This window comes from Pararge aegeria, chromosome 15 (genome assembly GCF_905163445.1).
Source record: "Pararge aegeria chromosome 15, ilParAegt1.1, whole genome shotgun sequence".
Lineage (NCBI taxonomy): Eukaryota > Metazoa > Arthropoda > Insecta > Lepidoptera > Nymphalidae > Pararge > Pararge aegeria.
In genome coordinates this window covers 802832-825049 of record NC_053194.1, presented here as the reverse complement: position 1 = coordinate 825049, position 22218 = coordinate 802832, and the positions used below count along the sequence as shown (strand labels likewise).

Below are 22218 nucleotides of genomic sequence, written 5' to 3'. Positions count from 1 at the left end.
GTGAAGCTTAGTCTCCTCAAATATAGGTATGAAATAATAAATGCACTCTAATTAAAACAAGAAAAGAGAATAGATTATTAATCGTAAACAATACGTATTCCATTTCTACAATTATCATTTGAAGTATTACTTAAGTGCCATCCTTACAAATCTGTAAATCAAAGCTCCCTAATGGCATACTTAGCATTCTGAAACATTTACCGATTTCTCTAGAGTTCTCAGTTGGCTTTGATATCCGTTCGTCTGCGCTAAGTTGAGAAGCTCTACACAATCGATTATTGATTTAAAGGCAAATTTAAGCATATGGGTCAAGGACGTGTAGGTTGTTCTACGGACATTTGTATATATAAAACTATACTTTTACGCTAATTCTATAGTACCTCTTAAGTAAAGCTTTTCTACAGTACTATAATATTAACTGACTTATACAGCTTAAATGTATAATTATGTAACGTATTACATACTTTTTTCAGTACATGTGCTCTGTTTAACGTTTTTGTTCCGAATTATTTATCTTTTTGCTTTTACGTGAGCCCATTTACAGAATTTATAAATTGCCATTTATATTGAAGCGGTATAATTGCATACTGGAGTATCTAATTCTTGTCGGATATGTTTAGAAAATTAGCCCCTTTCCATGACAACCAAAGCGAAAATCTTGTATGATAAGATTCCATCATCTTTCACGATTTATTTTATTATATTATGTCTTCATACAATTAATGTGGATTTTCTTTTATTGTCACCAGGAATTCGCGACCCTCACGAAGGAGCTCAACCAGGCGAGGGAGCAGCTCTTAGAAAGAGAAGAGGAAATATCAGAACTGAAAGCGGAAAGAAACAATACCAGAGTAAGTCTTTATGTTATTCTGTTTATGATATTGTTATCTACTATCGTCAACTTTCAAAAGTCTCTTTCACATAGAAAAAAGAAATTTGTCACTTGAATATAAAGCGTCTATAAAACTTGAAAGAAAGTGTCTTACGAAAACTCGTGACTAGTACGGCTATCAATTCCGTGGGTGCACATTCCCGTATTTTAATACTACAAATGAGTTGCGTGGTCCTGTAAATGAGTTGCGTGGTCGTTTTTAATTTTTTTTAAATAGCATGAAACCTTAAAGCGCTGTGTGACGCACTAATTAGGCAACCATCTACTAAAAATGCTTAAGTGTAATAATAGTTTACTCTTTATTTGTTTTGTTTATTCATAATACAGTAACAGCCTTTAAGAAAGACAGACACTAGGTATACATTTCGACGTGTTTCGATTGCCCCTATATTTCGATATTTTTAAATCACATTGCTATATTTGTACACTGATGATGAGTGGCTGTGGGTGCAGTCCAATCGTATCGTATGCTATAAATATAAATTTAAATAGCGCAAGGTGGCCCGCTAGGGCCTTAAATGTTCATACCAGTTCAAAATGACGTACCATTCGATCAAGATTCAAGTTAACCGAGTAAGTGGTCCTCATAAGTTTTTGTCACTTTCAAGAAAATTCTCCGTACCTATTTATAAATAATTCACGAAGGATTCTCGCCTAGATCGAAAAAGTTTAAGCATTCCTTCCAAAGTTGATGATTCGGCGCCTTCCTGAATTCTGTATGACTATGAAAACGTGCAACTTTGTTTTATTTGAAATTTCTTTTCTACAGTATGTTATGCGTCTTATAAGTTTTGGCTCTCGGTTTCCAAACTGTATTTTAAGTTTCGGTAGAGACTTATTTTAATCAAAGAGAGTAGTTATATGTCTGTTCATGAACCCGCTTCGACACGAAACGACATTGAAAGTATAAAATAGCTATTAGAAACTTTTACCTACAGTTTGACAAGATCAGTTTATTTAAAACCAATAGCAGTTTAGGTAACAGCGGATAATCTCTCGAAGTTATTGACATACACCTTATACCGACTTTACAACACAACATAAAACAACAATAACCATACTTACAGTGGGGACAACAACATCGCCTTTGGATGAAGCCAGTCATCCAAAGGCGATGAAGACAGTAAGTTTTATAATTATTCCGTTATTACTTTCCTGTACCTAAAACCTATAAGTTAAGATAACAAGGTCTAGTTGGCGTAATCGTTTTCTATATATATTGCTTAGCCATACCAAGATTCAGGTAGAAGTGAGTTCTGGGCAGCGAGCCAATAATGCATTTTAGCAATACTTACACCAGTCGAAAGCCTATTTATGGTAAGTCGTCAATACTGCTGCAATTTTCTTAAGATTATATCTCGAGTTTCACTTTTGCGAATTAACAGGTGCTAGAAATATCTAACATAACATATACTGAGTCATTGTTTTAAATATCTTCCGCATCTTTTACGAGCAATAAAATTTTACTACACCGATGCCGATACACCGTCATCGCTCCCTTTATTCTTTCCCAATACGCGCGACAAGCCGTAATTCCCAATTCGGGTTCGGCAATAAACGCCCGCAAATGTCACAACGAGCGTCACCGGGGGACCATTTGTTCATTTCCGTTGGCAACTGGCACACAATTCACCATCACTCGGGTAATTGCGGAGATTACGCTGTCATAAGTTTATGGCACTTTGAAGAGGCTTCTTTGGGTACATTAATAATGATTAATCCAACATTACCTATTTGGTTTGTTGTGTTTCCTTTTTAACTTGATGATTAGATTCTGATATTACTTTTCTGGGACAATTTTTTTTGACAAAATTGTGGTGGCTATGCTCGTGACTTTGCTTGCATTCCACCCAGCCAATTCGCATTATTTTATAATATTAGTAACATTTTTGGAATAGAAATATTATATGCTTTTACTTCAGTAGTAGTAGAACTTTTTGTGAGAGAGCTCGTCCGCGAAAGTAGAAACGCCATGCTTATTTCTGCAGCCAATCAGCATTGCTAGGTTCCGGTCTGAAGGCCGTGGTTAACTCAGGCCTCAAGTAATGGACACCGGGCGACACGTTGTAGAACGTATTGCTCGAACGCCTTGCTAAATTTGCTCTGTTTGTAGGCCATGGTTTTCCATTGACATCTGTAGGGCACCGACGTGGTCCGTCAATCATTCATATTAAATAAATCATGTAATCACAGCTTTTCGTTTTGTAATTCCAGTTACTCCTAGAACATTTAGAATGCCTAGTATCAAGACACGAGCGCTCATTGCGCATGACCGTTGTAAAGCGGCAGGCGGCAGCGCAGTCCGGGGTCTCCTCAGAGGTGGAAGTGCTGAAGGCCCTAAAGAGTCTCTTCGAGCACCACAAGGCGCTGGACGAAAAGGTATCTAGATACACTTCAATTACAAAGTTACAATGAATTTGCAGCTGACATGATCTTTAAACGGATGTTATTTACCTTTAAAGCTTGTGTTCATTAAACTTTTAAGATCATCATACCTAATTAAGTTCAGGTGCAACAAATGATTTGACGATAATGTACAGGTATTTCTGTATATTATTCATAAAAATATTCCTCTGTCATCTTAGTACCCATAACACACAGCTACACTCACTTTGGCGATGTGTGCATTGTCGTAGTATATTTATTTATTTACAACTAAGCCTGAAGTGAACTATGAACGGTGACTTAATAGATGTGCTGTGAGCATATCTGGGTAAGGCTGTGTAGATATATCATCATCATCATCATCAACAGCATATTACAGCCCAATGCTGGATTAATGCCTCTCCAAACTGGGCAGGCAGGTAGGTGATCGTTGTATATGGTAGTAGTAGCACGGAGGATCCTGCTAACCGCTCTCCGTTAAATTCCCATAGTCGTCTCGTACGACCTCGGCGGAAAGAAGATGGGTTCTGATATGCCGTCACCACACGGCACCATTTTATTTTTCTGGTTACTAGGGTTAAATTTTCGCCCCAAGATTATTCGATTACAATGGGCAGATGAGATGCATGTATTAATAAAAAGACATCAAGCTTTCAAGTCTTGGTCAATCTATGCTTAAGACTTGAGAACAAATGTCGGTTTAATTAATGCGGGCCTAAGGCTGTTAGATTTATTTGTTAGACCCTTAGCCCTTATTAGAATGCTAAGTAGCTTAGCGTTACGCCTTACAGCTGTGAACAAGCCGCGAAGTGAAGTCTTAAGTATAATAATAATAATATATTTTAATTGGGAAATAATAATTGTTATGTTTCAGGTTCGAGAAAGATTAAGAGTTGCGTTAGAAAGAAATACAGCGTTAGAAGAAGAATTGACCTTAACCAAAGAAGAAGTAAGTATTTCAATATTTATGTTAATTTTTAATCTTAGTCAGCGAAAGATATTTGTTAATAATAATCAGTGTTTTAGCATCATAAATTTGTTATAATTGAACAAATGTAATCCGACATTTGTTCTTAAATTCTGCTAATTGATATAAAGAGACGATCAATGAAATAGGTTTGACAATTTTTAAAATAGTTGATAGAATTTCAGTCACATTTCAAAATACGTTAATAAAGTGTTGAAAATAGAAGCCTAAAGAAATTAATAAAAAGTTTGGGCAAATACAGATACTACATATATTGTGTGGTTTTTAATTTCCATCAGTTACAACAGTACAAAGCGTCTGGCACGCAAGACCCAGAGAAGCCAAAAGAAAATGGCGCCGTTTCAACGGGCTCGCCCGAACAGAACGGCGAGCAGTTACAGCCTAAGGTACGTATAGCACTAACGAAGGTTTTTGACTTACTTGTAGACTGTCAGTACACGAATACATAAGGCAGAAATTACTAAAACACACAACAATCGAAATGATAATGAATAATTATTAGTTAATTAAGACGGTAAAATCGAAAGATATGAATATACTCGTAGTTACAAGAAAAGTGATATATAGATTAGATTTATGGATGCTGCAGATTTTAATTCATTAAGATCAGTGGATAAACGAAAAATTCTATATGTAATCTTGATTTAAATACTAAAATATAATTGTAATGTTACTACTATTCAGATTTCATAAAATGAACATAAATTACTAAAATTGCAGCACATAAAACATTCTCACACTGATACGAAGAAACAACTTTTTATATTTAACACTTTATAGGTGCTTCTTGAATGATTGTGTAGTATATTATGTGATGTATTAGTCTTAACGACGCTGTTTTACTCAATTCATGAAGCTTCTTTATTTATAACTATTACATTTTAATTAATATGACTACTTCACAACCTTCTTGAGAGACGGATTGGGTAAAACAAAGGAGGCTATTAGAAAGTTTTGCCTAGCACAACGATAACTAATTTAGTTGGCATGATAAGTTTGAGCGTCTTCTCGCACTATAGGATATTTGATTACTCTCTGTTCTCTGTCTTCAACAAAATGCATTTCTTAACGCCATTGTTTTTGCTTTTTATAATACATACAATACTATACAGGGAAATAAGAAGGGTTTTATAGGAAATGAAATTGTACGCGATTGTGATCATAGGAAAGCTAATAGTGGTGATAATTGCATAATTAACGATATAATGTAATACTGTGACAATAAAAATTGATTTTGCAAGAATCAAATACAATAATTAAGTTAATAACAAGAATAAAATAAATGATCATGCTAATAATAAGGAACATGGGAATGAAATACAAATATATGGGGACAGTGGTACTACGAAGGGCGATAATAATTTTAAACACGTACATTTTAATTGATGAAAAAATCTTTAGTGCGGGAGAACGTTTACATTTATTTATTTATATTATTTTGGTCGTCGTCGCAGGAACAAAGTAGTGTAAACGGCGAATCGGAGAACAAGAAACTCACTGAGCTCCAAAACACAATCGCTAAACAGGTCAGCGCCATATTGGATACAGATTATATACATTTGAGCCGCTGAACAGTTTGAGACATCTAAACATTAAAGCATACTAAGGTACAAATGTTTTGAGTCTGTCTAAAAATGTTTTGTGATTTTTACAGACAATAGTTTTATTGTTAAAATTCTATTAAAACTCTCTTTCTGTCTGTGTTTTTGAATCTTTAAATTTGCAATCATGTGAGGTCGCAGGCACGCACTAACTAGTATTATATTAAAAAAGAGCAGCGCATTTATTAAGGATATGGAGAAAATGATTTGGGGAATGTGTTTAATATAACTGCCACACCCCAAACTGCTTAGCCTGTTATTATCTTAGACTACATTATCAGATTACAGTCTAGGACCAAGTTGTATAAAATAAACTCTAGTTAATGGTTCGTTACTTACGTTACGGGGACGAAACCCCCGAATACTAATATTCTTTTATTAAATCCATTTAAAACCATGGAACGAATGATAAATTCGATGTCATACAAATGTGATTATTATAACGTTTATTATAGCTTTGCGAAGCTTTATAGTCGTACTCAGCATACGTTTGACTCTAAACTTACTGTACGTTAAAAAACATTATTACGATTATTTGAAACTTTGTCACCTCAGTTTGCAATTAATCTGACAATAGTCATTACAATGCTTTCTATACGATGCCCATATTTTATGGTAGTAGATACGTTAAAATCGAATAAAACATTTAGCTACATTTCATTTGAATCAAGGGCCATAAATTAAAATAAACATGCTTCTTATTTAAAAAAAAAAAATGGCATTTTTTACTGTATTATTTCCATTGTCGTGTAGAAAGCTGTTGTTGGCATTTAATAAACCTAACCCATCGCCTGTGGAACTAATGCCTTGCATTTGTTGATGTCACGAATAAAACCTAAATTGTTACTAACAGTAGGTACAGCCTTACAAACATCAGATATATTACTGTCATTCTCTGAAACAAGAATATTTATTTTGCCTTCTTCTTACTTTATAGATTTTAGATTGTAGTGCATGAAGCGATTGAAATATTAAAATCATTTTAATTAGAATCTCTTTTATATTTTGTACATGTTATGTCTTAAATCAACGCTTACATTAGATAATAGTATTATAGTCGTGCATGCTTATGAATCTTGTCGGTATTCGTTTTAATACACATGTGATAACATATACATAAAACACCACAAACAATAGATATAACATTAAAGAAGCTCATGGCCTATATCATTTTTCTTTATTGTACCTAATCATGATAGAACCATAAATAATATCGTTAATCCAAAAAAGGTATGACTTGGAAATCCTTAGTACATCTCTTAATACCATTAGAAACAAACTGAAACTTAACATGTCCAAACATGATTTAATTCCTCAGTCAGCTGAGTTAAGCTCGTGGCAGCGCCGGGTCGCGGAGCTGAATAATAAAGTGACGGAATTAGAGGAAAGACTTGGCAAGGGAGAGAAGGAGCTGGTCAAGAAGCAGGACGAATGCGCCAAGTTACAGCGCGATCTCAGGGAAAACGTCGCACAGAAGGAAGACCAGGTTCGTGGAGCATTTATAGAACCCTTGCTTTAGTAGGCTTTTTCGGGAGCACAGCATTGCAAAACTTATTCAACCATGAAGTCCCAGGCTGACGACGTCTATCCCACGTAAGTCTATCTGGTCCAACCGTTGTCTTGATACACCAGGTAAATTCTCCACTACATTGACAGAAGTCCTCGAATGAATCACAGGGAGTAGTTGAACACTAGCGACACGACTGTGGTGTGCGATAATTCTTACAAAATACCTTAACTTAATAAAACATTAACTCGATCGTTCTTTCTGTATTTCGCGCATTTCGTTACAGGAGGAGAGGATAACAACCCTCGAGAAGAGGTACCTTAACGCGCAGAGAGAGTCAACGTCGCTGCACGACCTCAACGAGAAGCTCGAACAGGAGCTTCAGCACAAACAAGCACAACTCAAGGTGAGCGCATTGCTGACGACGCAGATGACGAAATGTCCTTAAAATAAAAAAAATTTCATTGCAAATCTCCAGCTTAAAGTTTTATCAAATAGGAACTCGCTAGCACTTTGCTTTTTCATCGTCTCTAATACGCACTCCAAAGGTCTTGAACGCCCTTTTGACTTTCGTTTTTTCAGCAAACTATAACATGAGTCCATTTAAATTGACGTTGTATAGGCATCATCTAAATAAGCGCGTTCCACTTTCTGCATCATCTGTTAATAACAAGTGTGATTGTGGCGACGTATATTTAAAAGAACTTTCTTCTGGCACATTAGTCAAAAAAGACTACCTATAAAACTTGATTCTTCATGAAAGATAACTTTTGGTATCATTGATGGCAGACGAACTGTCAATTGTCCCTCTTATCCCTCTTATCAGATTATCAATTTGCTATAGTTAAAATCTTGCGACCTTGGATCAAACGCGAGAACCAATTAACGTAACAAAAATCTGAAACTTATCGAACACGCAATCATATAGCCAACTAACTTTAGTTTTTAGTTGACGAATTTAGTTATCGCCATCAACTCACTTCTATGTCATATTTTACATGTATGTACGCATCAAAAGTGCCATGCCTATTAGTATAAAGAAATATTTGACTTCGACTGTGACTAACAAGTGTATCTTAGAGTAAGCGTAAACTAGCCGCAAGCCATATGTCACACACCACGTGACCCATCACACCGTCATGTCCACGTTGCAGCTCCAAGAAGAGAAGATCGCCGCCATCGAGGAGAAGCTTGAACTGTCCACGCAGAAGCTGGCCCAGATGTCGTCGCTACCCGAGATGGAAGAGCAGCTCAAGGCGAGGATGGAAGCCCTCAACCAGGTGAGGATCTGTGTATTCCACGCGTCACGAAAGTTGAACCTGAATTACCTTTTGATCTCCTAGATTGTATCCCTAGCTGCCGAAACAAAAAACCTTACAACCTGGATGTCTGTTAATCTACCAGTTACGCCAGATCATTTTTGTTATAATACAAATTGTGAAACTGACTAATCTAGCTTTGGTAATGGGCCAATGGACGGATATACAAATTTCTCACAAGTGGTTCTTATAGTACTCCCAGGAGAGCTACCAGGTTCAGTGATATTTTAATGAGTCGCCAACCGTTAGTTAGTCTTCGTAGAAAATCTATATATATATCTGTTTTGTTCGGAGATGACAGGTCGCTACGGGTTGTAAGTCAGCTGACAGAAAAGTACCTCAATAGGACGGATTTTCCTTTATAGAGACATGCGATTCCAGCATAATCGAAAATCAACTTTCGTGGCGGGAATTGTACACTCTGGACAAATTGTCAACTATGTAAAACTTAAAACAGTGGCGCTTGGGTTTCTTAAATACACAGTTGGCAATTGCTAACAATAAAAAATAAATCAGAGTACACCAAAGCAGTTTTACACTCACATCCATTTGTCATGTGCTTTGACGTAGTTAGGTGTTGGTGGGGGATAAAGTAGTAAAACATAGTAGCGGCTGAATGTAGTATAACCTATCCGTTTCGACGAATGAAAAAAACGTGTGTGTACGTACGTATGTACACGCGTTAGAAGTTATACCTCTTTGGCGTAACAAGATGAAAATGTTTTCAAAAATTTTATCTTACGCCTTATTCTACGTTTTTTAGAGAAAACGACACTAAAAATAGAAAAAAGTTATTTAATACATTGAAAGTTTTATTTTAACGCATTATCTAGTTATCTCATTATCGGACCACCAAATATCACTGAACATTAAAATTTGAGATTTTTGTACAATTGAATCAATTAAATCACCAGAATGAGCCCGCAGACTTTGACAATTGAACACGCAAACCTTGACAAGCAAACCTTTTTTGAAAAACTAAAATGTCGACTATAGCTAACTTCAGGGTGTCAGTTTTTGAGGCGCTGTGCGCGCAAATCGTAAAAAGTGAACTGGCGGACGGTGTATTCTCCTCTCACTCGGTTCGCAACTACCTTCATCTTGTTAAAATCGTGTAACAATGTGCGCGCGCATTTCGTTGCATCGTTTAATTTCACTCCCATGATTTTTTCCTAATGCCGCTAAAGAAGTATTACTTCAGAAAGTTTAATAATGAATTCTACAAACTATAATTACTTTCTTAAAACCAATCTTTAAAGGCTCAGAACATGTATCGAGAGTAACTCTAAGTCAGCATGGTTTTGCAAGTTTACCATAATGAAAATTAGTTAGTTTTTTTGATTAGTTTTTAAATTGAATTAAGTTTGACCAATGGAAGGTCGTATATATATTTATCCAAAATATCGCAAAGAAGATGTAATAAAGAGTATATTATATAATTATTGCACTCGCTCAACAAAAATGGCCTGTAGATAGTTTAAGGTCAAATGCAAATACTGGTTTTTTTTTAAACAATGCATTACATGTTTTTTTGATAAGTCCAGCATGTCTACTTATTGTGGCCGTACCACAGTTTCGGAAGGCTCAGTCTCGAACTTACAAAATACACGTCGTTTTTTTGGTATACGAATGCATAAAATCCATTACGAGGAACAAAAAGTCTCATATAAACTCTTCTCTTCTCCATCTTTGCAGGCGCAAGAGCGGCACGGTTCAGCGGAGGACCGGATCCAGAGGCTAGAAGCCAGCGTGGAAGAGAAGAACGCGGAGTTGATGCGGCTGAACCAACGGTTGCGGATGAATGAGGAACACAACACGAGGCTGTCTGCGACCGTTGACAAGCTTCTGTCTGAATCCAATGACAGGTCGGAGACTCAAATATTATAAGGGCTAGATTGGCGTAATTTTACGTAACACCATTGGGGTCATTAGTTTGTTTTTGTCGTACATTAAATTATGGACAGAAACAGGCGTTACCTTGGGGAATTCCATGATATACAATGAACATTGAGCTAAATCAACGAAAACCATTTATATATTGAATCCATACACACCTCAGCCAACAGATCTTCCGCAATGCAGTCTCATCGCACGTTTCAAGGTCGTTTTGCTTGCTTCTGCAAATCCACTGTTCACAATTCGTCATCATCTGTTTGGTGTGGAGTATGAGATTGAAGAAATTATAAATTACACCACACAGATTCTCCTGCTTTTCGCGGAGTATAGCAAATTAATTATATATAATAGTATATAATTGAATTTCGCAAATTAACGCCTGATTCCTGTGAGTTTATTTTATATATCGAGGTATTTGCGAATATAAAAATATTTAAAGAATCTTATTTGTCCATAGGTTACAAGTGCACTTGAAAGAAAGAATGCATTCACTAGATGAGAAGAACGCACTAACGCAAGAATTGGAGAAGACGAGGAAGTACGCGGACGAACTGCTGTCAGAGAAGGCGGAAATACTAAAGGAGCTGGCCAAGTGGAGAATGGAAACTGAACAGGTATATGATTTTATCGCCTAAGTTTTCGAAGTTGTGTGTGTGCGTTTTGTTGTGGAAAACATCGTGAGGTAACCAGCATGTAATGATCTCAAATCCGTGAGAAGATTACCAATCCGCAATTGGCCAGTCAAGTGCACTAAACTGCCTGTACCATTTTGATTCTGAGATGCAACCCTGTAGTTGGTCGTTAATGGGTTGATATAATTTTTTTTATGATTTCTTGAAGTCGTCGGGTTCGGTAAAAAATAAATTTCTTCTCTACTAAAACTAGTAAAGCATTTTGTACCTACTTCAGTAGTACATTACTGCAGCGGCCAGCATAAGCGGCACATACGTGTGCTTCGCCTCGGATCACATTACACGTTTATCCATCAAAGCCTAGTTTTGGCCGTTTTGTATTGTTTAGTATTTATCTGAAAAATTTCTTCACTTAAACTAATTTTGTTAGTTCATTGGTGCAAGCGAATTCGAATTTTAAATAAAACCTTTAATAAGTTGCCTCCTTGGTTGCCATGTACCGGTATAAAAAATCGTTCTATTTTTAATCGTTCTATTTTTAAACTACATGGCAGATATGAGTTTACGATGGCAATTATTTAGCCGCTAAACTACGAAAGATATGGATTTTATACAACTTTTACCGGCCGCTGCTCTTATGTATTTGGCCACTACAGCAATTTCGATCAATCTCGTGGAAGGTTGTCAAAATAATGCTTAAAAAGTGTTCATATCACAATGTAAAACAAGCAAATAGCTCAATACCAGTGGCGTGCACTTCGTAAATTCACAAAAGCATTGCCTACCCTAAAATTTACATAATTACTCCTTTTCCACTGTACGCATACCCTGGCAAGGAGCCCAGCGCTCAGTACCGTACTGTTGCAGCTGAAGCGGCAGATGCTGCAGGCGGAGATCGCGTTCAACATCCAGCAGACGGACGCGCTCACCCGCTCGCTGTCGCCCGCCGCCGCGCCGCCGCCGCACGCGCCGCCCGGCGCACTGTTCCAGCCCAAGGTGAGCGCCATGTTGACTAAGAAACTTTCACAATGATAGAGCTAAATATATACTAGCTGATCCCAGCGCCATCTGTCGGACTGATTGGTGAATCTACACCACCCAGGATGCCACCCAAACGCATACCAAAAAATTCATTCAAATCGGTCCATAAACTCTGTACACATAAGAAATACATATACATGCAAGGAACGTCTCAACCTAAGCGCTCAACCAAAGCGATCAAGCGAAGGGCGTGGCTACAACAAACGGAATCCCGGAACGTAAACCAATAGTTATTTATGCAACTGTTGCACAATAAGGGGTATTAAACAACGAATGTGACAATAGTACTACATGGATGTTATTGTAATGCATTTATTTCAGACTACAATGGTCCATCCATGTGTTAGTAATTCACAATAAACTTAATATCTATGTTAGTTGATATAATAGTTGATGTATGTTGCTACATACTGAAGTGCGCTTTAAATACCCTATCATGCGTGTAAATTAAAACCTTCAGAAAAATATTGGACTTGCTCACGATCCTACGTTTGAGGGACGCGATATTTTTCCTAATAATTACTCCATCCATCAACTCGGTTCTCCGCAAACATACCGGACGCACTAAAGTATCGAGGCAGTCCCAGCATAGCGAGGTTATAATACCTAATTATCAACAGTTGCATAATATGATTATATAAAAGATTCGTAAACAGTTAGCTTACTGCTAACATTAAAACAGCTAGTTCTAGTAACCTAATGTCATCCATTACTAATTACTATTTATTAGAATAAGAATGAATACTGCGTTACTAATGTAACCTACTTTTATTTCTACCGGGGATCTTATAATATTTAAGGACACAAAAGCTGCGACTTACCTATGATAGTTAGATATATTCCCTTGGTGACTTTTTTGTAGGTAATAATGAGCACTTTAATAATGTTATACGTTACTTCAGAAAACTGTTGATGTATTATTTTATGAAGTAATGAATTTTAAAGAAACATTTTACTACTTTAGGTTACATTATTGCAATTTTCTTATGTTTTATTGCAAATTTCAATAATCATTTTACTTCGTAATAGGAGCATATTGAGTACCAACAAACAAACTACAAATCTTTTCTCTTTATAATATTAGTATAGATTATTTTAATTATTTGCAGTTGGACGGCTCGTGGGAGAAGTTACAGCAAGCGCACGTGTTGGCCAACGTCCAACAAGCCTACGATGTCGCCAGCGACGCGGAGGTAAATATACTTACACCTCATACATAGGCTGTGAGATAGTGATAACGAAAAGAAAACCATCTGCTGAGTTTGCTGTGGGCTTTTAAGACTCGATCCAAGGCGGGTGGGTTTTAAGGTAACCCTTTAGCTATAAGTGATTGTAGATCAGCGACCCCTGACAATAATGGATACTTGAATGAATGGACGCTTTACAAAGTCCAGATTTCCTCACGAGGTTATCCTTCACCGTTGAAGCTAGTGATACTTAAATTACTTAAAGAAACGCAACTGCTTTCAAGGTGTCGGGCGGTTCCTTAACCAGAAGACCCCATTTTATTTCCTTTTTTTTTGTAAATCCAGGTACTATTGTAGCTTAGGTAGCCATAAAGCTTTTCCACCCCGACAAAAAAAAAAAGTACTATTGTAGCTAACGAACGTGCCCACCTGCTAAATCACTGGAATATGGAATAGGAGAAGTTTACCCCCGTTTATTAATACTATATACTACGACAATACACACATTGCCATCTAGCCCCAAAGTAAGAATACCTTGTGTTGTGGGTACTAAGATGACTGATTTATAATTATATGAATAATATACATAAATACTTATAATATATAGATAAACAGCCAGACACTGAAAAACATTCATGTTCATCACACAAACATTGTCCAGTTGTGGGAATCGAACCCACGGCCTTGGCTCAGAAAGCAGGATCGCTGCCCACTGCGCCAATCGGCCGTCAATTATTTGGATATTATATCCAATTGTGCGCCAGTGCTCTGAGAGTTTATAAAGCTGTGGGAGAAGATAAATTTATATCCTTTCCCCTGGGATATAATTGTCTCCTGCCCACGCTAGCCGCGCCGCACCGCAATAACCCCCTCCCTCCTCGGCAGAACGACGAGTCGGAGGGCGCGGAGGGGCACACGGACGCGGCGGCGCTGGCGCTGATGCTACAGGAGCAACTCGACGCAATCAACACGGAGATCCGCCTCATCCAGGAAGAGAAGCAGAGCACCGAGGCCCGGGCTGAGGAGCTGGAGTCCAGAGTGAGTATTGTGAGTCCCTGTTTATTTATTTATAATGGACAACCAACAGTAGATACATTAAAACTTGCTCTTTTTTTTGGAATGAGTCACATAGTAAATGTTCAACGATTTACAGGTTATCACAGCATGCATTAAAATTTAAAAATTCATTCCGATAATTACCCAAGCAGGGTTCGCCTTGTTTGCTTCGAATTTAATGATGAACACTAACTCATTTTTAGTTTTCTAGAGAATTTTGCAATGTGCCCTTTCTGTGAATCCAGGTGGGCAGCTACGAGCATATGAACGTTGTTTCAAGACGCGGCGAGTCACCACCGCCCGCCGCGTCGCCATCTCGCCCGAACCACCACAAATATCACACAGTGAGTATCTCATTTTTCAAATGATTGATTACTTTCTTTCTATTTCAACCAAGAAGATCTTTTGAGTTGCATACCAAGAAATACCCCACGTCGGAAATATGCACCGGTGTACTGTGTGTGTGACGGTATACAACATTAAAAATAATTTTATCCTAAATTATATTATATAAGTCGATTTGATGGATTTTACCTATAAGATCAGCTGAATATTTATTATTTAAATTGATATGGAAATGGCGAATCCAACAATAAATACAGGAATTGAAAATAATATATGGATACACATAATTTATAACATGTAAGAAACAGTCAACGAAGAAGCAAACCAAAATTAAAAAAAAAAAAAAAAATCAACCGTGAAATATAATCAGTGAAAGCAATTGTGTTTGCGACTGTACTGAATGAGAGAGACGTGCGTCATGACGCACAGATATTTCCGAAGTGTTGCTAATGAATTAATTATGTATTTCTTTTTATTGAGAGATCTATATACCCAGTTTTGCTAAGTTAGTGGTAGTTATATTGTTAAAGTGATAAAAATAAAGGAAACTGAATAATGAAAACTTAATAAGTTTATTTCTTAGATACGTTACCAAAGGTTACGTGTGCACGCAGCCTGCGTGCACACAGTCACTGGTCTTATTATTATTATTTTATTTTGTTAAAGTCCAAACACTTTCTTTTAACAAAGAATTAATACAAAGAAAATATCATATACACCAATTAAGCCAATTTTAATAATTATTATTTTAAATTTAAATATTATGGACAAAATATTTTTTGTGAATACTTCAGCTCTTCAATACAGACAATATTATTGCCAATATGCATAATATTGTGAATAATATTGACGTGTGTGCGGCGGGAGCCGTACTGTTTTGAACGATAGATATTAATTCCATTTAATAAAAAAATGTACAGTTGTTGCAATCAACACGTCAAACGAGGATTTCGAACTTTTAACTTTTTATAAGTATCAAGGTAGGAAAATTTGAGTGTTGAATGTGGACTTGATGGTAATTGGAATCGCAGGCGCCGGCGTCGATGTCGCCCGCGCACGCGCACTACCGCTCCGCGCCCGCCTCCGAGAGCCTGCCCTCTAGCCAGGTCGGTCCCGCCCCGCCCTCCACCGCCTGCACCCCTCATTATTTGCAGCCAGTACACTCCCGTACAAAATGTTTTCACGAGTAATGCCACTTTCGCAGCTTACCCCGCCTACCAAAATAAGAGTGTACCGTAAAATGCTTGTGCAACCCTTGCCAATAGCTAGCCTATTAATAAAATACGATTCCACCTATAGAAGAATATTTAGCTACTTCCAATTTTAATTTTTTTTGCCGTGTGGTGACGGCAGTTTAGAATACAAATGTCATCACCCCCCCCTCTTCCTGCGGGTGTCATACGTGGCAACAAAGGGACTATACATATCGGAGAACGGGCAGCAGCGTTCCCTTTAAGGGAAGGGTTTTATTATATTGCTGTCATAATCATAAATTTACTAGATCCCTCTTTTTTTTTTTTGGCAAGAACAGTCACTACATGGAAGTAACTTAATATATATATAATAACAATCGGAGAAAAGAAAAGAATAGGTACATGATTAAAGAAATAGATATAGTTGAATAAAAAGATAAAGTATAAAGGTACATCAAAGTATTTTTTAAAAGATGCAGTTTTAATTTTCTTTAAGGAGTTCTTTTCTCTGTCTCAAAATTAACCCCCTTAATCTATTTATTAAACAACTTGTCAACAACTATCTGCGTAATTTGCATCCAAAACAATGATGAAAGATATTGTATCACTCCTTTGTACATTACCCCTTTCACCCATATATTTATCTGTATATTCAGTCATTAAGTTTATTTAATCCCTATTTTACAGTTTACATTTTACCCGTACCCCTATCCCTTAGCCTAAAGCGACCTAAGGTAATCTAAATAATCGTAAAAGCGAAAACAAAATGCTTTTTGTACCCCACTTCCCGCTCGTATTGAATCTTTACCACTTGCTTTTTGCAGTGTCGGCTTCTACCAATTTGTAGGCTGTATTTCGTTGAGTAACAAAATTGTAGTTTTTCATTATCGTTACACAAATAGCACATTTTGGTGTACGAAAAACTTGTGTAATTTTTTTTGTCATCTATTTTTGTATGAATATTCCTAGTGTTATATTGAGCTAGATAAGTCACATATTTTTTTATAATGCAAATCGTCCTGTTTTATATTATATATTTGTTTTAGTGAACCTCATAACAGTTAGTCAGGTAACGATGCCAATTCTGTTAAAAAAATCTCTGATTGCAGATTTAAAATTAGTGTTATCCTTTTCATAAGGTTAAAAATTAAAAAAAGAAGTTCTACACTTTTTTTATACCCGTCAATTGATTAAAGTTAAGAGTTGTTGGTGAATTGCACAGTTTGTGGCTCTCTTGCCAAGATCGCCTAAACTAACACGGGCTTGTTCAGGTACGCATCGATTAGCCCGCACCAAAAGCCACGTATTGCACGTACCGAATTTATGGAAATTGGCGGTTGCAAACGCCTTTCTAGTTAGAACAAAGTTCTTTTCTCTTACAATTTAAAGATGTGTTTACAGTTTGCAATTTAATGAGGACAATAAATGTATATTTCAATTTAATGAGGACTACATGGGACTATCTGTAAATAACGATCGGTCCTAGAAGTCGATTTAGAATCGAAAAAGTAGTGTGGGTTACTTTTATTTGAAATTGAGGCTAGGTGTCCTGCTGTATGCAAAAGCTAGTGCCTATATTTTAATTGGATAAAAACTTTAATTATTTCTACTTGGAAGTCAGTCCAACAGGTTTCCGTGTGGTATCCGCGGACGCTTTGAGTCTATCAGATATCCCATTCCATTACCGCTAGCAATAATTTTCAGTTACAGCTATGTGAGGATATGTCGGGCGTTATTCCGGGCGAGGGGGCGGAGTCCCCGGTCGGTATGGGCGCTGGCGCCAGAGCTCTGCGGCTGGAGCGGGCGGCGAGAGCATTACACGCGGAACGAGATAGACTGAGATCGCACTACCCCACGCCATATGACTCGTAAGTCTCTTTTCATGATTATAGTTTAGGATCGAGGTTGTGCAACAGTTTAGTATGTGAATGCTTGGGATATTCAATCATATTGTTTTTAATCGTAACTGTTATTGGTAGAGTACAAATAAGATTTGTTAAGCTCTACTGTTAACCCTATCCCACTATCTACTCTTCGTGCGATTTCTTCGACGGCGATAGTTGATTAACAGATCCCATCAAAGTCTGGAATCAAATGACACTTAGAAATACCCTGAACAAAACAGGTCTTGACCATCAATTTAACAAACTGACGTCATTTTAACCATGAATTGATTCGACGTCAAACCGGAGGTTTCGTGGATAAACAGATGAAGAAGTACCTACTTAGGCTAACGGGTGGACAAATCTAGTTCAGCTTGCCGGTTGAAGATCAGCATTTAAGTCGACTAAGATCTCTCATCTCTTAAAACTCTTGCCTGCGTTTTCAACTTTTACACACGTTTTATTTATTGATAATGTTACAATACAACCTATAACTAAACTAATTACTGTAAAAGTCATGCCTTCTTGTAATGGTGCCAAGGATGCTGGATGCATTGCCGAACTGAACAGCAAGAGCAAGAAAGGCTGGCTCACTTTTCGCAAAAAGTGAGCCAGCCTTTCTGTCACCAGATGAGAAATACAACGACGGTGTGAAATTCTTGGAAGTGTTTTTTGTTTGGCAATTCTTGAACTAGATCAATCGCCGCAACATTTGAGTGATTGCCACGGTTCTGCATTCTGACTACACTAACATTTACATTAACATTTTTTTCACGCTGCCCAGGACTTCAATAATGTCAGGAAGCCTCGCCCGGATCCCGATACACAGGTGTTCATCCGTTCCTAACTTCACACTAAACAATGTACCTAACTTACCTGAAATAGAACTTAGTTTAACTTCACGCAGTCAGTCAGATAATCTGGCGAATGTATGGTGCGATTGCCCGGACAGCTTGTTTAACTATGTCCAACACAGAGTTTGTTTGAAGTCGAAGTTGTATAATATTTTAAATAACTACTTATTGCACCATCCGAGCTCGTCGGAAAGTTATATATGACAAATGTTGAGTATACAAAGATGCAGTTCTAATTTCTTCGTTACCTAAGTCCTACAAAGCTTGAGCATTTGATCTGACGTTCTCGATGAAAAAATGCTGAACATTTATTTATAGCCCATAATTACACCTTTTCAGCCGTGCAAGGTGTAATTATGTCATAAAAATCACAAATTATGTTGTAGAATATTAAGTAAACAATCTTGATTAAAAAAATTTACATTTTGGAGAGAACGTCAATGTATTGAATGCACGATACTGAAAATGGATTATCACGGAATAAATTAGCAAACCTCCGTTTGTAATGCTGAATTTTTTTGTAAAATTTTGCTAATTCAACCGCGAGTAACTCACTGGTTAACTGATTAACTGATTTCACTGGTTAAAACCTGAAAGGCTAAAAGAACATAAGTTTGTATCATAAAGACGTAGCAGGAATGCTTTTATAAAAATATGAAAAATTAGCTCTTAAGGGACAAAAAGGGTAAAGATGAGGCAAGGGTATCTCTGCTGACTGAACTATAAACGAAATTTTCATACGAGGCTGGATATATTAGTTTTTCTGAAATAGTTAAATAATGGTTTAAAAATATTTGCACATTTTCACTGAATTCTTCTTAAAATTATGTTTCGCAATTAATGAACAATGTAAAAATTCTATTTTTGTATACTTTTTTATTTTTAATAATAGTAATATTTTGTATGGAGGTTGTGTATTTATAAGGGTGCATTTTTAAAAGTCTATAATTCCATCGATACCCAGAATTCAGTTTTATATATATTTTGACTATGGACTAATAAAAATGAGCCTAAAGAAAAAATAATTATATTTTTATAATTTGATAAACGAATAAATTACCTAATGGAATTACTAAGGACTCTTTTGTTTTACCAAGGATTTGTCGGGTGCTCTTAAATTTCTTGAATGGTATGTTTCGTATTTCTACATGTTTTTATGGTGTGCAATATTTAGTAGTGGCTAACTCAAAATCCGTCCATAGTAATTCCATTATGAAAGCTAGAGAAAACTGCTTTTATAGACGTTTGTGTTACCCGAGTTCTGTTAAAAATTGCCGTTTTTATTTTTTCCTAAACCACTTTTTGTTGCATAATTTTAAACTTCCATTTGAACTAGATGACCATTTCAATATTCACCCATCGCTTCACCGGTTGGTCTCTTAATATTTTAATAATCTTGTTTTTTATGTATCGTCCAATACAACCAGTCTCCCTTTCAGTTCAGTAACTTTTCTAACATTTGCGAACCTGTGGCGACTGTAATAAAAAAGTTACAGCGCTCTATGCCCATCAGAACGTAAAACATAAAGACAAACAATTACAAAAGTTACTCCATCGAGTAGCTGGTAAGATTCAAACCATGCGTTAGCTTGAAGATCGGCGCCCAAGTGTGCTATTGCGATTGTGTCTCAGTAGTCTCTACTCTAGTACTCTAGAAACAAAAATAGTAATATCATCAATCAAATAGTCAAAGAATTTTGTTTGCAGCGTGTTTGCAATATTTTTTCTTTAATAATGAATTATAAAATAGCAAACTTGGTTGCCAGGCCTTCTTAATAAGTGGGATACGAGATGTGAATCTAGACGAAACAGTCCAATTTGTAAAATGATCGTATCCATACAACAGCTCGAGTCAAGAGTCGCTAGGCGGTGTAGCCAGCAATACGGGCCCCAGCGGCGCATGGGGCGGGGCTTCCCCGGGTCTGCCGCGCGGGGTGTCGTCCACTGCTTCGGCCGTGTCCATAGCATCCATGCACCAGCAGAAGAAACGCGGAATCAAGAGTTCCTTAGGTAGATTCTTTAGCAAGAAGGAGAAGGCTGGTATGCCGGTGAGTTTACGTTTTTAATATTTTTAGCTTTAGCCTTGTCAGACTGTTAGGTGTTTTGGGTTGCTTTAAAATAAGTCTCCACTCCTACCAGACGCGAAAGACTGTTACCTTTTTCATTGCGCATTCTTATTAAGGAGCTGCAGTTGCTTTTATTTTTGGTCCATCGCGCTCATCGGTGATCTTTCCGCGTATTTTTACTTTCCCTTAAGGCAACAGAGGTGCAATGGACAAATATTTACGCTGGGGCACGTGACCGAACAAACTGAGAATTCGTGCTTGAACTGCTTAAAATTTTACTGTTTACATTCATGTATAAGGAAGTACACCAATGAAAGGTTATTTGATAAGAATCTTACAGATAACTTTACATAGTGGTAAAGGTAACCCACAATTGCGACCAATTAGTGTATCCATTAACAAGATGCATCGAGTTTTGGGTGCAAATTGTACGGTTTTTGGTTTCATTTTGGAACACCATTCAATATTATTAAATGCTATAGCCGACTGGTGCACCGAGAACCTCATGAGCCTCAATATACAAAAGTGTTTTGTCGTTACTTTTACTAAAAGAATCTCAAAGAAAATAGAATTTAATTACTCTTTGAATGATCAAGCACTAACTCGAAAAACATTAGCAAATGATCTTGGGGTAATTTTTGATGATAAATTATCTTTTAGAGACCATTACCAGGATATCATTGCTAAATGCAACAAACTATAGTCGGAAAAATGTAATAGGCCCATTTTGACATTTGTGCAAGATCATAGAATGTAACTTTGAACGAAACTGAAAGAAACAAAAAAATAAAAATCAATTACATACAGTGTTTTAAAAAATACGTAAATTTTTTTGGGACGTTAAATAATATGAAAGAATATATCGCGAGTATTCTTTTGGCGCTTACTTCATAGTAGCATGCAATTTATAACTGTTGCGAAACGTTCCGAAAACAGTTACGTTCTCAGTCTTTTTTTTTTATACTAGAGCTGTAACCATTTTTTTACTGAATATCGAAATTAAATATTGTGTAGTTATCTTTACTGCAAAGAATAAGCTTGGTTCTCAAAATGGGTTCTAAATAATGAGTCTGAGATGATGTATCTGACCAAGCGGCACATGACTGAAGCGTCCCTGCGCGCACTGCGCAGTTTTTCGTTCCTCATCTTGTAAAGTTGACTGTGCGCTCGTTTAAGTTTGATATATATTGTTTACTATTACGTTAACTATGGCTCTTCTATTTTGGACATTAATTTAAACATAGTGATTTGACTGTTCTGTTTCAACATGTTGACGTATAATCAACAGCCAGTCACGCGTATTGGTTGTGAAGTTAAAGGAATACTTTGAACGAACGAACACTTTACAATACATAATAATATCAATCAAGTAC

General features: G+C 36.7%; 1 protein-coding gene across 4 annotated transcripts in view; it reads left to right on the top strand.

Moving 5' to 3' along the window:
- LOC120629852 (liprin-alpha-1) overlaps window positions 1–22218 on the top strand; it is a 191002-nt gene that overhangs the window by 158456 nt on the left and 10328 nt on the right. Inside the window, exons 2-17 of one of the 4 annotated variants that reach the window (XM_039898919.1) lie at window positions 750–851; window positions 3107–3271; window positions 4152–4226; window positions 4544–4651; window positions 5720–5791; window positions 7185–7352; window positions 7660–7779; window positions 8528–8653; window positions 10388–10557; window positions 11046–11202; window positions 12088–12216; window positions 13371–13454; window positions 14334–14486; window positions 14750–14848; window positions 17747–17910; window positions 20626–20827. In XM_039898919.1, coding sequence (XP_039754853.1) covers window positions 750–851; window positions 3107–3271; window positions 4152–4226; window positions 4544–4651; window positions 5720–5791; window positions 7185–7352; window positions 7660–7779; window positions 8528–8653; window positions 10388–10557; window positions 11046–11202; window positions 12088–12216; window positions 13371–13454; window positions 14334–14486; window positions 14750–14848; window positions 17747–17910; window positions 20626–20827 — 2094 coding nt within the window. Of the gene's footprint in view, window positions 1–749; window positions 852–3106; window positions 3272–4151; window positions 4227–4543; window positions 4652–5719; window positions 5792–7184; window positions 7353–7659; window positions 7780–8527; window positions 8654–10387; window positions 10558–11045; window positions 11203–12087; window positions 12217–13370; window positions 13455–14333; window positions 14496–14749; window positions 14849–17746; window positions 17911–20625; window positions 20828–22218 lie in introns of all 4 variants that reach the window. The other 3 variants (XM_039898918.1, XM_039898917.1, XM_039898920.1) reach the window with 3 other exon arrangements.